General features: G+C 40.3%; 2 protein-coding genes across 2 annotated transcripts; one reads left to right on the top strand and one right to left on the bottom strand.

Annotated features, from left to right (window-relative positions):
* Positions 1–394: 394 nt before the first annotated feature.
* On the bottom strand, positions 395–10138 carry tubgcp2 (tubulin gamma complex component 2). The gene is made up of 18 exons (XM_023406861.2): positions 10047–10138; positions 9449–9609; positions 8976–9104; positions 8477–8653; positions 7831–7990; positions 7530–7737; positions 7249–7448; positions 6131–6320; positions 5855–6000; positions 5599–5779; positions 5228–5408; positions 4121–4293; positions 3312–3440; positions 3090–3210; positions 2765–2908; positions 2500–2616; positions 2089–2252; positions 395–835 (listed from the first exon to the last, which is right to left on the bottom strand). Exons 2-18 carry the CDS (start codon positions 9596–9598, stop codon positions 760–762), a joined length of 2646 nt encoding a protein of 881 aa, XP_023262629.1. The 5' UTR covers positions 9599–9609; positions 10047–10138; the 3' UTR covers positions 395–759.
* A 1345-nt stretch (positions 10139–11483) lies between these two features.
* kctd2 (potassium channel tetramerization domain containing 2) lies at positions 11484–16047 on the top strand. The gene is made up of 6 exons (XM_023406823.2): positions 11484–12170; positions 13856–13964; positions 14059–14150; positions 14354–14449; positions 14898–15023; positions 15939–16047. The coding sequence occupies exons 1-6, from the start codon at positions 11799–11801 to the stop codon at positions 15966–15968; spliced, it is 825 nt and encodes a 274-aa protein (XP_023262591.1). The 5' UTR covers positions 11484–11798; the 3' UTR covers positions 15969–16047.

Here is a 16047-nt window from a genome sequence, read left to right as displayed (position 1 = left end):
AATGAACTCATTTTGGCTTCAAACAAGCATATCTTTCTTATACAATAAAAGTATACACACTTATAATTACCATATTGGGAAATACAAACTGTTTATCAATTACTGTACTTGTACTGCATTTTGACAACAGTTCCGCGCTTTTATTTTGAAGTCGGTCTCTTTACATTTCCGGTATGTCTCTGGTTAACTTGACGTGGATTTCCTGCCAGTGAGAAATGACAACGATTAAGCGCATTACTAAATAATACCACCTTAAACACTGAAAAGACATAATTTAAGTTAAAATTGAAAGTCTACATCAATTTATTTAGTTTCTTTTTTGCATTGTGGTTTGTACAAGGAAGAACTTGGAGGTACATGGCCAGCAGTCAAATGCAGAGGTCAAGAGCCACAATTCATTCAGTAAAGTTTTGTTTTAATGAAGTGCAATATAAACATACATTTTCACTGTACAGGTACAATAAGTTACCCATAGGGAGTGACATGACTTACATGTTCAGAGCAGAAGAAACGTATTAGTTCCACAGTTCTTAAAATTTACATGTAAAGCACTGAAATGATGCCGCAGAGACGAAGACGTTTAACTCTACATTTCATACAGTATATAATATATACACACTGAAGTATCATCTCTGTGAATCAACAGCTGATGTTTCTATGGTAAGTATCTGGGCGGTTGGCGTAGGACTGATGGACAGGCATGAGGAAAGGACGTCTTTATTGCTGGGTGATCGTTGAAACACACGAAGGCAAGACACGCTACGCTGCTGCTTTCTGACTGCGCTCTATGGCCATCCTCTCCAGACGCTCAGTGTAGAATCCATTGAAATCCAGCCTGTGAAATTACAAGATCTGAGTTACCAAATTATCAGAGTAATTTACAAAGATATTAACAATATTTTTTATTCAAATTAGAAAAATTATTATGGACACAAAGCAATAAAAAACAATGAATTTGTATTTAAAGTTATAACATTAGCCAGCCATCATCTTTCTGCCACCTTTTCCGTTTGTATCATCACCTTTAAAGCTGAAGAAACAAGCTGAAAATACAATATCTGACATATAATCACCTTATTAAGTTTTTATGGTAAACATGATAGCTAACAGTTGCTTCTCTGACATCTGGGATACATGAAATGAGTCCAGCTGTTTAATGCAAGTCCAATTTTCACTCTTGCTTTAGCCTTTTTTTGTCTCTACCAACTCCTCCTTTAGCAGCTAAATGCCCCATTTATCATTGGAAACAAGGTTGATAAGAGAAGAGTTTGTGGGCTAAACCTATATAATGAGCTAAAAGAGGCTAAAAAGAGTAAGTGCAGTTTTAAAGGATGGCATCAGTGTTTCTACATGTCGATTTAACATGTATACTTTGCAATACTGTATGTTTTTAATTTTTCCAGGTTTGCTTTGGAACATGGTTTAAGTCAAGGATGTCCTGATCAAGTGTTTTTAAGCCCCGATTTCAATCCCAGTCCTTCAATATCAGGTATCTGCTGATACAGAGTCTGTATCATCATCCTAAATGATGATTAAATATGTAACTGGCACATTGAAATAACAGATGCAGACAGTTAATATGACCTTTCTTAGTTTTCACGAGCTACTTGATCCAAACACTGAAGGCTATAGTTCAAAACTATCAAGTAGATTTTCTTAAATTATTGATGTGATCAGCTAGAGTCTCTGTCCACTCTGATTTCACAGCGCTGTTACAGAGTGGAGGGTTTTCCCTCACAAAACATCTTTGGCTGAGTACAGAAACCACTTACATCAGACAACATACAAGAATCAACTCTAAGAATTACTCACAGAATTATCTTAAATTAGTGACAACTGATACAATAATAACATCAGCATCAGATCATTGTCAGTGTATTTTGCAAACCTCAGAGTCTGAACTTTCAGTCACCGGTGCCCCCAAATTATTTTTCACCTTCACAGTGATCCATTAAAATATACCCGGATCAGCCTGATACCCATCCTTATGATCAGCTGGGGCCGGCATCAGTTGTAGTAACATAAAGTAACGTAATTGTACAGGTTAATACAGGCAACAAAAACCTCTCTTTGGTCCCATGGTTTTACCTGTAGATGATGCTGATCATGCTGTGTTCACAGTCATTGGTGCTGTAGATGCTCAGCTTGTCCAGCAGGTCCAGCAGCAACATGCTGAAGTTACTGTCAAACTTGCTGATGGTGGCTTCAAAGCCTGCGTCTGACTGGAGGGTGTCCGCATGCTCAGCTAAAAACTGAAGCAGCAAAAGAACACAAACATATAATGTTAGACATGGTAGACCCCAAACCTGCAGTGCTCTTGTTCTCCTGTGCCAGTGGTTCAATAGTTGAAATACTTTCTGGTTTTGAATTAAGTGCTGACCTTTCATAACATATGAACATTTCTGGAACTCTGAACATTTCCTACAGTACACGGCATTCTTGTTCAAATATCAGTTTATTTGAGGGGAGAAGGTCATGGCAGTGATTGTTTTGAAATACTTTTGTGGTTAGCCTCTTCTTCTCTGCCTCCTCAGCGTGTTCGCTCTGAGTGGGAGGACCATCCATGGTTCCTTGCTCCAGAGAGAGGCGCTCTAACCTCATGGTCTGAGTGAACCGCTACAACAGCCAAGAAAAAAACATCTTAGTACAAGTATATGGAAACTGCTGAACCTCCATGTTGCATAGTTAAAGAATACAGATGTCACAAGTCCAGTTTTGGTTGTTTTGCAGAAACCATTTTGTGGTAGTCGTCGTGAAAACAAACCTGCATGCAGTTTGTGAACATGACACAGACAGACATGAGTTTAGAGAAGATCCTGAGAAGCTCGGGGTTGGTCAGCATGCAGTCCTTCAGGCAGTTGTCCAGGAAGCTTGTGTGATGACATAGCACATCATCGATGTTTGATGCCTGGGGGAGGAGAGAGAGGGTCAGCACAACTGAGACCTTCCTCAGTGTCTCATCATCAAACCGTGAAAAACATCTCACATGAGCGCAGCAACACAAACACATCAACAGTCAGCTGGCTTGTGCTTGAACAAAAACAGTGCAGAGCGATCGGGACAGGGCAGCAATCACTGTTCACACTCACTGTTTTCAGGTTGGTCTCCATGATGTGCCAGGTGGGCTCCATCACCTCAAACATCATGTAGTACTGGATGTTCTGCACAAAGTTCAGCATGCGCTGGCGGAGGGCAAAGGCAGCAGCAAACCTGTGAACCGGTCATTTAAACAGAGTGTGTGAGGCGACGTTCTCCTGGCTGAGTTTTTTTTTTTTTTTTTTACATTAACTCACATTAAATCGTCAGCTCACCATTTAGCAGAATGTAAAGAGTACTGCCTGAAATCCTTGTTGCTGATCCACACGTTGCACAGCAGCCTCTCCACATGTTTACAATAAAACATGTGTCTGAATAACATCTGGTACCTTGTCAGTGCTTTCCTGGAAAATCAATACAATGCAATGACTGATTACACAAATCACACAGCTGGCAATATTATACCTTTTTCTTATTGTCAACAAATCGTGAAAATACCAGAACCAATAATGAATGTGTGCCACTAATAATTACCATCTATGTATCCAAAACTGATATATCCTTTTCATGTGAGCAGTAGAGCTCCATTGTTTCCAGAAACTTTGCAATTTGTCTCTAAAATCAGCCGCTTAACAAATCTTAAGCCTGAGAAATTATAATTCTGCGTGCAGTCTGTTGAAGATTCTTATATTTCTGTTTGTACTTTACAGTCTTCTCACAGTCCCAGCTTTTTAACGTCCATAAAATAATTTATCCTGTAAGATTTTTATCACATCTGATTCACTTACACACCATAATGTCAGGGTGAAAAGTTTACAATGAATACTATGGTTTTATAGTAAAGCTAAATATACATAAGCTCATATAAATGATAAATCTGACACGTCAAATAGGAAAAATCAAACATTAGGGATTAAATTACAGACACAAAAGGTATAAATATAATTCCTAGAAGATGGGATCAAATGTTTTTTTTTTGTCGTCTTGTTTTCAAAACTTTCAAAACATTAACCTTCATTTACATTATCGGTTAATCTCCTGATTATTTTTTCAATTGATGTGATTAATTTCTTTAGCTGTGAACCTGTTGATGATGAGCGAGAGCGGCCACTTGACGATGTAGTCGAAGGAGAAGGCCTCCAGCCCGCTGAGGGCCGCGTCCGTCGAGTCGGCGTTGATGATGGCCTTTTCCTGTTTGGTTTCGATAGCCAACACCCGCAGCAGCTGAGTGATGACATCGTGAGGCATTAAGTCAATCTGTGAAGAGAGCACAGGAAGTTCAATCATTAATTCGTGTGAAATCGCATGACTAATAGAGCATGAGATAAGCCTGTGAGCAAGAATACTGCACTTTTCAATACTGGAGTTTTTGTTTTCCTGTAGTACCATGTCACTTCAAATTTTCTTAGTAGAGATTTATTCCACTTTTATCTTTATGTCTTACATTTTTGAGAAATGCATCAGGCTTTAAAAATAAACTTGACTTGATACTAAAAAAATTCCCCCTGAGCCTGCGAGAAAAATAAATTCACAATCATGACCAATATGAGAATTTTGTCCCAAGCAGGACTAAGTATATGAAAGTCATTTATTATATTTTAATCGAGAACATAGAGAGGGATCACCTTCATCAGCTGTTCCCAACTTTTTTGGCTTGTGCCTTACAACAAAAAATTTTGAGCACATCAACCAAAGAGGAAACAGTTTTCTCACTTTATTTTCATATTTCTCAGAGGTCTGAGTGGGTTAAATTATCCAGTCACTCACAATATCTTGCAAACCCTTGTGGGGGTCCACACCCCCCAGATTGGTAACCACTAAATAACCAAAAGTATTTACACAAGTGAACTAAATCAGTAAAGTTGCATCCAGGAAACTAAAACAGTGAGCTGAAAGATGTTTCTGCTTTCAAATACAAGTCATCATTTTATCAGACATCAATATAAAAATGTTGATTATAGCAGCTTTAATACAGCTACTGTACAATGTAAAAATAGAACAGATCGGAAACACAGTTTACACTAACTTGCGTCGTTAGCTTTTTTTTAATTGTTTGTATCTATCTGTCATAAAAATGATCCTTATGACCAGCAGATGGACCACAGATTCATATTTATGATCCTGCCCCTCCAACTCTGATCAGTAAACTTCAATGTAAGAAGAACTAGTATATAATCTGATTTCCACTCACCTTGAGGTCGTCTTTGAAGGGGTCTGTGTTGGCCGTGCTCATCCTCAGAGCCAGCTCCAGGAGAGCTTCTAGTCTGGGAGGGACGATGTCGTCCACCGGCTTCTTCAGCTCCTCCTCCGTCAGGTCCATGAAGTGCACGAAGAAATCACCTTTGTCCATCAAGAAGTAATGCTTGATGGATCTGATTTTAAACAAGGGATTGTTAAACAGGGACATATAGTTTTAGCGTCATGGATGAATATGAGATTAATACATGTTATTATTATTATTTTTATTATTATAACTAATTTGAGAAGCATAACAAATGCAGATGCTTCCATACAGGACTCAACCTCTTTCTGTTAAAAAAGCAAACAGCATTAACCGTTTACCTCAGGCGTGAAACCAGCTCCTTCTCCTCCATGAGGAAGTCCAGCAGGACCTTGCTGGCGTAGTAGTAAGCTTTCTCTATCTGCTCCACGTAGGCCCTCTCCTTCAGCGTGTACAGGACCTCCTTTGCATCAGGACACGTCACATCACGGCCGCATTCCCGCACCACATTGAGGTATTTTCCTACAACATTTATCAGAAATAATTTGATCTTCTAAAAAAGGCCCTTAAATGTTGTACATGTGTTTTGTTGTTTACCTGTGCTTAATATTTTGTCTGCCATTTTCTGTAGAAAGGAGGGAATGCGATGCTGCACGATGGTGTATCTCTGATCCCAGTACTTGTCGTTATAGTCCTCCTGGATCTTCTCTTTCTGCAGCTCGTGCTCCTCCACCATGAACTCACTGTGAGTACGAAAATATGGGCGAGACAGATATCAAGATAAACTTAAACACAAAGCAGACGCAGTGGTATAAGTGTGTAAGTCCTGACTGTTATTTCAAACATCAGTCTATATCGTGGGAGCAGCTGCACCTGTATGGATCCTTGATGATGCCTCTGTAGATCCACTTCTCAAGAATTTCAAAGTAAGGGACGCTGGCTGCTTTAGTGAGGTAGAGGCACAGCTCCTGAGCCTGGCTGTCGCCGGTGTAGTTGAAGGTTCGGTCGTGGAGAAGACTCAGTGTTGACCCACCCATACACTCTCCTTTGTCCACTGAGGACGCTGAAAAAAAAAAAAAAAAAAAACAGCAGAAAAGAAGCAATATTTAAAGAGGTGTAACCGAGTGACTACATCTGCATCTGTGTTTGAAACATTGAGCAGTAAATGTCAGGCGTTTGTGTGTGGAATAAACTGTAAAGAATCTTCCCACATTAAACATGGTGTTAGTTTTATTTTGTTAATTTAGAGATGAAGTACATCAGCTGCAGTAAATATCAACATGTGAGTGCATTTGACAGTTCTGTATTTATCTAGCCCAGAGCGCCCTCTGGTGGCTAGAATGAGCAGCTGCTGTTCATGTGGAGAAGATGCTGTGTTCAAGGACAACTGTCAAACTGAAGGGATGCACCAATACGGACTAAATGCATGTTTTCCAAACTAACAGCCGATATTAACATACATTTGTGAATCGGTTTATGTATAAATGTAAGTGCAAAACAGGTCAGGCTTGTCAGACATGTTTAATTAATTAATTTATCATCAAAAAAGGTGTTTGATCTTATAAATAACCTACAAAAAGTGTTTCCTGAGGACACAAGTAAAGTTGAATCTGCTCATAAAAAATATTTTGGTTTAAAAAAGGTGATGTGGAACAAAAGGAGGTAGTATTTCTTCCTTTCCACACGGAAAAGTTAATATCTGCTATAGTAATTTCTAACAATAATAATACAGTAATAATAATAATAATAATTTTTAGTTTTATTTCTTTCAAACCTACATTGGACTGAGACATTTTCAGTGGGGGTTTGTCTCAGCGTACTGTTCATGATAGCAGCAGTTTCATTTTTAGTCATAGTCAGTCAAATCATATCGCAACAACACACAAGGCTGAAAGCTACAATAACTGTTGTTACTGCATAGGAGTTAGCTCCAAACAAACTTCAGTAGTGAGGAAACGGTTTGATGCCAGTGCTCATGTTCAGACTTGTACCGATAGACGCCAGTATCTCCATGGTCCTCATGGTGGGCTGGATGTAGAACCAGAGCTTCTGCAGGGACAGCAGGCCCTGCCGCTGCAGGTGCTCCAGCTGAGTGACCAGGATCAGATACTCCTTCATCAGGGTCCTCATCGCCGCCGTCAGGGCGTGGTTCACCTGGCCGTACTCAAAGGACGACTTCTCTTCAATGAAACTGAGGGACAAATACAACGCCACCATTTAACACTTCTTCATCTGTAACAGTCGGATATGTCAGGTATGTCAGCACACTCACCGTGTTATAGTGGAGTAATACGATGCGACTGGTAATATTCTGTTGACCAGCTCTTTGATAGACATGTCCAGTGTTGAATCAACAATGAAGGAGCGGTTCTGCCTCCCCAGCACAGGCTGAGCTGTGATGTCTCGCCCATCAACTCCAATCAGGACAAACAGCAGATCCTCCACCAGAGCTTGCTCCTGAGTGGCCATGGGCATCGTACCTGACAACAACAACAAACACATCATTTTCTGGAATAATGATGGAATACACTGAGCTACAGCAGAGATGAATATCAAGTTTTTAAATGATTTACCGATGGCCACAGGTGGATCTCCTGGAGGGGTGGGGCTGGTGATGAAGTCTCCGAGGAGAGCAGGACGGTCGTACACCCAGTTAGGAAACACCGGGTTGGGCTGGGTGGGGTTCTTTTTGTTGTGTTTGTCCCTCAGCATCTTCCGTGTGACTTCAGCAGGCTGTGATCACAAAGACAGACCAGTGAATTACAGGCAGCGTCTGATGCACTGACTGGTTCCACTACAGGGTGAGTCTTTAAATCCATTCTGAATCTGCATTTCCACTCAGCTTTACAGAGCTTCATAATGTCTATCAACAGTATTTATCCGTCTGGACCACCACTTTACTGTTCTGCTTCACTCTCACTGCTCTGATAGCATCATTTTCAACTGAAGCAGCAGCTATTTTCAGAGAAAAAGCTCTAAAAAGCCACAGCACACTCCCTGCTCAGCAGCAGAGAACAGCTAAAGAGCCAGATATTTCCCTCAGGAGCTGGTGGAGACAAAAAACAGAGAGAAATGAAAAGGAATACTGGACTTGGATTCATCAGATCCTACTCTCTTTTTTTCCATCTATCTATTTGTTTCTTTCAAGTCACATCCTCCAGTGTTTGATGGGCCAACCTAACCTTCAGACACACTGGATCTGCGTATGCTGCAGCTCACCAGAGGAGCGTTGGAGCTGGCCGTCACGTTGCCGAGCTTCTTCCGCAGCTCATCAAGTTCCTGCATGGACATCTTGGTGCTGGTCTGAGGCAGAGTGTAACTGGTGGTTGTGGTTGAAGTTGTGTTTGCGGATGACTCTGACCTCTCTTTGGCATTCTGCTGCAGAAACTGCAGTGTCTACGAAAGTGTCACAACAAAGATGTGATGTGAGATAGAGTGAGAATTTACTACTATGGTTCAGTTTATCATTCAACTTTATTTAACCTGGAAGAAATCTATGGGCCTGATATCAATGAATACATTTCTGGTATCTTTCACTTGTCTGTTAACATGACTCCCATTGTTAAGAAATGCAAGACAATCATATGAAAGCACAGCGATCGTTCTTTGCATCATAATAACTTCAAATTCATGAAACCAATTGGTGAAACAGATTAATCTGATTATTAAGTAAAAACAAACAAAACCATAAATGATCAGCTTGTTAAGGATTTATTACCTCTTTATCCTCACACAGTTTGGAGAGCAGATAGACCAAAGGGTCGAGGTTGCGGACATTTTTGGACTTCAGCTCCTCGTACTTCCTCAAGAAGTCCTCAGGGGTTTTAGAGAACTCTGCTAATTTGACCTGAAAAAGACAGAACAGTCAATATGAAGCCAATATAAACAGTAAGAAATACAAGAGGTGTGACAAATCATTTTCACAGTAATATACTACTTAAACCTGATTTAAAGTCTGTCACTGTTCTGCTTCTTATACATTACTGGCTTATTTATATTTGAATGATGGGAAACATGCACATGTTGCTATCTATGCATGACTTTCTCAGGCTTGCAACTCTTTTCAAGGAATAATTAACATCCTACACAATAATACATGTCTATTAAAAAGACAGTTCCTACCAGGACATCTCTGGACATTATGGTTAATTTTGTCATGCATTAAAGCATTGTTACGTGTGTTTTTCCCACCTTGGCACTGTGAGCAGAGACTGTAGTGGTGACATAGGGAGTCCTGTGTTTCTGCAGTAAGTCTATGTAGCCCTCTGCTCCATCGCCTCCTCTGACATGAAGCAGGCTGAGCAACTCGTTCACATCGTGGTGGATCCTGAACTCACTCATGGCTCAGGCAGCTGAAACGACAACACATTTTATTACGGGGTTCCTATTAAGAACCTGGTGCTTTTGAAGACTTTCCAGGTACACTGTGTTAAAAGAGGTTAGCTAACCCCCATTACAGTTCACATCAACATTAGTGGACTGGCTCATACTGACAGACCTCGTCAATAGCTTATCTAATTCAGAAATTGTCTCAAAAGGCGATTTTAAAGCTGACATGCATGTACCATCCTCTCTCACCAGGTCATAGTGATGCAGGTGACGTTATTCCATGCTAACAGTAGCAGCAGGCTAACTAGCTGAACAGCCAGTTCCATTAAAATGAACTAGCCTGGAGGATGCTAACTGCGAGCTAGCTTCCGCTGAATGACACATACCGTTCGTTAAAGAGCAACAATAATGTAAGTCAGCAAACGAAACCTTGATTACAGCCCAGCTCTTAGTACTGTACCTGTCAGCCGTGTCCACAACAAAACAACAGCGAACAGTAGCAGCAGCAGCAGCAGCAGTAACGCGCCCACCGCTGGTTAAATTCTTCTTCTTCTATTACTGTAGTCTACGCAGTAACGGCGCAACACCGCCCCCACAGGTTAAATATGACGCTACAATATCACTGACTGGCTCGTCTCTTCTACAGCTGTAATTTTACTTCAAAGTTTTAACAACAACAACAACAACAATAATCTTTATTGATAGGGCACTTTTCATACAAGAGATGTAGCTCAAAGTGCTTTATAATAAAAAATCAAATATGGTCAGATTTCCTATTTCATTTGCAACAACCAAAGTAAAATTAATTGGAAAAATTAAATTTGTTTTATTCAGCTGTCATGCCAGTTCATTGTCCCTCACCTTTACATTGTATGTTAACAGTACACCAGCTTTATGCCCACAAGGAAACAATCTCCAGCATGCTGCTCACATGTAAATTCAAATAATCATTCAAAAAAAGTTTTTTTATTTCATTGTAAATTTAATATCTTTCAGTTTTGAAATGTTACTCAGACAAAATGAGACATTTAAAGACGTCATCTTGGACTTGTAAAAACTGGCATTTTATAGACTAAGCAATTAACTGATTAACTGAACATTAACCTTCAGTTACAAATGTACAGTATACATTCAGTAAATCTTTTTCTTTCCACCCACCATCCGAAACCTATTATCCTCCTCTCCTGCATTTTCTCTAGATGTTTACCAGCATCCAACAATAACACTATACATGTATTTCAATCATTTCACTTACACACTGATTAGTAGAGAAAATAACCAGTTTTTCAAGAATTTTCTCTAAATTAAAATGAATGTCTTCAGCTCTTGGCTCCATGGTCTCCTTAATCCATATCTCACCTCCTTCATATCCACAGCATGTTTGCTGAGTGAGCACTACTCCACTCTGAGAACAAGCTATACCATTGTATTACAGTAAAAGCAGCTGAACAGTTGCTTAAAGGTCATTACAGATACTTTGTGGTCCTTGTGGTTTTTCCGCTGGATTGCTTGACACACTGGCAGACTAGAAATTTAATTCACCTGTAGAACCAAATATTTACATTGTGTCTCTTATTTTATTTTATTGAGATTTATGACAGACAAACACAAAAACATCTTGAACATCGTGAAGAATCAGGGGAAGATGTATTTGTTAGTGACTCCATAACTGACATAAAACATCTGTCACCTGAATCATGTAGCTACACATGCAGTAAGTACTCCTATGAAGAGATGCTGCCTAGCGTACATGACATGCAAAATAAATCCCAGTTTCAGAAACAAGTGTTTAAAATCCCCCTAATTGCTTTTGCAGCAATCGCAGCTAATTTTGCAGTTACTTGAAAAGCTTTTATTTTGAAAAACCATGACATGGCGGAAGTAAACAATAATCACGTTACAACCCGGAAGGATTGCCTTTCTGTGATTAACGTTTGAATAGACAAGAATGACCAATTTATCCTGTGAAGAAACCATTAAACGCGATGCTGCTAACATCGTTCGGCCTCTGAAAGTCATATTTGTGTCTTAATCTTCGGCGTTGGGGGCAGAGGCGGTCGAGTGTGAGCAGCAACGCCCTGATGCCAGCCTCCCCGTCGGAGAAAAATAAGCTCGCTGTGTTTACAACTCGGTGGAGAGAGGCTGTTTCCCCGCAGTGTGTCGTTAGCTAATCGTGCGGCTGCTGTGAGTGTTTTATAGGCGAAGAAAAAACATGGCTGAACTGCATGTTGTGGAACCGAGCGGTACTGGCACCATAGAACAGCCCGAGCACCGTGATGTGCGCGGCTCCGTGCGCCTGGCTTCGCCCACTCTCATGGTTCCTCCGCGGAGCAGCCAGCCTAGTCCCGGCGGGGTGTCGAGCGGCGGCGGCGGCAGCGGAGGAGGAGGAAGGTCGGTGTTCGGATTCCCGGCGAAGAGCAACCCCAGCTCCCCGTCCGAACCGGTGGACAAGCCGGGCTCACGCTGGGTCCGGCTTAACGTCGGTGGGACCTACTTCATCACGACCAAACAGACACTGTGCAGGGACCCCAAATCCTTCCTGTTCCGACTGTGTCAAGAAGACCCAGACCTGGACTCTGACAAAGTGAGTCCATGTGCTCGTAACAGTCACAATAATGTCTCTGGTTTTAATCGTTATATAGATTCATAAAAACAAGAAAATAGCCGCTAAATTTATGTTAGGATTTTAACATGGCAGAAACCAACTTGTAGGCTACTTAGAGCAGTATTGATTAGCTGATCGATTAATTTTCGACAACAATAATTTTGGTCAATAATTTAACTCATGCAAATGTCAGCAAATGTCCAAACTGGTAGTACCAGCTTCATTTGAATATTTGCAATTTTCCCAGTTTTTTATGACAGTAGACTCATCATCTTTGTGTTATTGGCTGTTGGTCAGTCAAAAAACAACAACAAAATACAATTAGAAATGTTAACTTTGCCTTCGAAAATAATGATGGCCCTTTTTCTACCAAACAGTTGATTATTATACACAATTATTATTACATACGATTACTTGATTACTTGATATTCTATTTAAGTGATGCAAATTTCTTACAAATGCTATTAACACGATTATATAGGCCCATATGATATTTAATAAAAAGTTTTTTGGGGGTTTGTTGCTCCTGGGCAGTGGCTCTGCTTGTGCAGCGGGTAATCCAGCTTTAAGATGACTTTCTCTGTTTTCTCCATGATAACTGGTGATTGAATAATATTTTAAATATTTTACCCCTCAGTCCAAATGATAATGCTTTCAGGCATTGACCAACAGTCAGTGTATTTACACACTGGAGAATATAGAACCAGAAAATGTTTGACTTGAGCGATCCATCAATAATCAAATAGTTGCCGATTTAAGTTTCTGTCCATCAACTAATCAATTGACATATCATTTCAGCTCCAATTAGCACCCAGCTGTTTCCTGCAGCATTTTGCAGCTGTGGTGGGCCAGAGACAAACCTCTGCTAACGGCATGAAAAATGCATATCCTTTTATAAAATAAAACATTAACCTTCAGGGAGAGAGAGCAGAGGTTTTATTTTATATAGCAAAGAACATATATTTATTGCGTTTGGATTTTGTTTAATTCGTCATCTACTCATCACAGGAAAACCTTGTACTCTTTCATTCTCAAGACTAGATTTTTTGTGCAGATACAAATTTCAAAACTTGAGAGATTGAACAAATCAGTTGACAGTATGTCTGCTGACTTTACTTAAATTTGGTCACTAAACTACCAAGGTTTTTATTTATAAGGGTGACACACATTATTCAGCATTTCTGTAAATGTGCCAGTGTTCGCCAGCTGTCTGGTTTTCAGCTGCAGTCCTTTGGTGAGATGTTGTGAACAGGACACAACAAGACGCCATAAAGACGGCTACAGCAATAACATGAGCATCGTCATGACGGTGCAAGAGGAAACAGCAAAACTTCAGTACAATAGTATGATATCCACTATTTGTGCAAGTGGCATGAAGCAACAAAACACAGCTAATAAATACTGATTATAACCATGTTTTGACACATACGGCAGCAGCAGGAAGACATGAATAAAACAGTCAGGGTGAGTTAGCAGCAGGTTAACCAGTGACAACAATGACATTAATAAAATGATCAATGTATTTTGGAGATTTAAAAACGTTCAAGTCTGACTTGAGACTTTGCGTGAAGGCAAAGTGACATAGTTTCTTCTTTCAGGCGATCAGGCTCATACTGGATTTTGGTGGCGATGAAGTCATGCTTCTCCTTTTTCTGTTCCTGCAGGACGAGACGGGAGCCTACCTGATCGACAGGGACCCCACATACTTCGGCCCCATCCTGAATTACCTTCGGCACGGAAAACTGATCATGGATAAAAATCTGGCAGAGGAAGGTAAAACGTCTTGATCCCTGCTGCAAACATCATGCAGAGGGAAAACAGTTCACCAAACAGAGATGTCTGATGATCTGTTTGTTTTGTGTTTCAGGGGTTCTCGAGGAAGCTGAGTTCTACAACATCGCGTCACTGGTGCGGCTGGTGAAAGAGAGGATACGGGACAACGAGAACCGGACGTCTCAGGTACAGAAAACAGACCCAAAAAAAAAAAAGAAACAGGTCAGACGACTGAGAATAGAGTTGGCAGATAAATCTGTAAATCAGACTTTCTTCTAGTGCAAATACTCCAAAATAGCTTTTTATTTGTTCAAGTGTTTGTGTGCAGATGATTGATGTTGTTTTAGTGACAATCCGTGTGTGTGTGTGTCGCTCGCTCTGTCCCTCAGGGCCCTGTGAAGCATGTGTATCGAGTACTACAGTGCCAAGAGGAGGAACTCACACAGATGGTCTCGACCATGTCGGACGGTTGGAAGTTCGAGCAGGTGCAGAAAATGAGGCCTTTTTTTTTTTTTCAGTTGTCGTATTTCAGTTTCTGCGTTAGTTGTTTTGGTTTGGACACAGGCCTAAAGCATCCAGAATATATTACCATGAGATTCTGAGACATTTATCACCAAAAAACAGCAACTGTGAGTCTCATTTTAATTTTATTGACTGAAATGTGTCTGAATATGCAGTGCATTAGCACTCAATATAATTAGTTCATGAGATTTAAAAATGAATCACAGCTTTTTTTTGTATATATAATGTGTTTTGGTGCATGTGGTCACCAGCTGTTACTGTTATTTATTCCTCAAAAACAAAAAAAGTAGCTGTATTGTCCAGAATGAAGATTTGAGGATGCTGAAATTCATGAAAAATTGAAGAAACGTTCTTTCTTCCATAGAGGTAACTTTGCTGTGTCTTTTGTACTTTTCTTATGCACATCCTCAGCTTATAAGTATCGGCTCCTCATATAACTATGGAAACGAGGATCAGGCAGAGTTTCTATGTGTAGTTTCCCGGGAACTCAACAACTCCACCAACGGCATCGTCATCGAGCCCACCGAGAAGGCCAAGGTGAGTGAGCCACTTTAAAGGATAAGCCTGCCAGTACTTTGTATTTTTCTTATTACACACTGTAGTTTATTTTGACCCAGTCCCACATGCACCGTCCTCCAGCCACAGTAGGACCCAACCTGGGGGTTGATACCCCTTCAAGGGGTTGCAGGATAAATGTGAGGGCTTGGGAGGTGATTAAGAGGATAGAGAAGGATGGAAAGTTACAACAAATAATCTTATTTTTTCTGAATTGTGTCTAATCTTACAGAATACTGGTTAGTTTTACATCTTCAGGTCTTTAAGATAAACAAATCTGTGAAGGGAAACTCATGCTGCTTACATCTCCTCTGACAACAACATGTGATGAGGGGTCAAACAGTGAGGCAGAAATGTTAGGAACCACTGCACCAAAACTGCAGTGGCCATCTGTTTATGAAAATTAATGAAGCATTTTTCTTTTTGTGAGCTCAGAGCTGAGATCACAGACAGAGTAGAGAAGTCAGAGAGTGCTGGGAGACGGACTAACACGTTGTTGGTTAATGGATTTGTTGATAAAAAAGAAAAACATGAAAAATCACAAGTGATGCTGAAAGTAACAATCGTCTCTTTGTTGATTAATCTGATCATTAATTGAATTGTTTAGTGTATAAAATAGTGGAAAATGGCCATCAGGACTAATCATCAAGAGTTGAAACCCAAAGACTTTCAGTCATATAAAAGAGAAGAAGAGTAAAGCCTCATATTTAAGAAGCTTGGACCAGAAAATATTTGTCATTTTTCCTTGATAAATGACAGAATAAATTACTTGGATCGCATTAGTTTGGTCCTTTTTAACTACCTTCAGCAAACTGACTGTGAAAACCGACGACACTCAGCTTCAGCTTTAGAGCTTTGTTCATCTTTCCTCTGATTTATTTCTCCTTGTGTCCTCAGATCCTTCAGGAGCGAGGCTCACGGATGTGAAGAGACCCAGCTCCTCAGCTAAATATCATTTTATCAACAAAAACAAAACAACAACATGAACATTTTCTCCCCCTCCCCC

This window comes from Seriola lalandi, unplaced genomic scaffold (assembly GCF_002814215.2).
Source record: "Seriola lalandi dorsalis isolate HSWRI2012SDOR001 ecotype SW California unplaced genomic scaffold, Sedor1 jcf7180002054317, whole genome shotgun sequence".
In the NCBI taxonomy this organism is placed as follows: domain Eukaryota; kingdom Metazoa; phylum Chordata; class Actinopteri; order Carangiformes; family Carangidae; genus Seriola; species Seriola lalandi.
The sequence above is the reverse complement of the archived record's forward strand: the minus strand, read 5'-3'. Positions and strand labels throughout refer to the sequence as shown.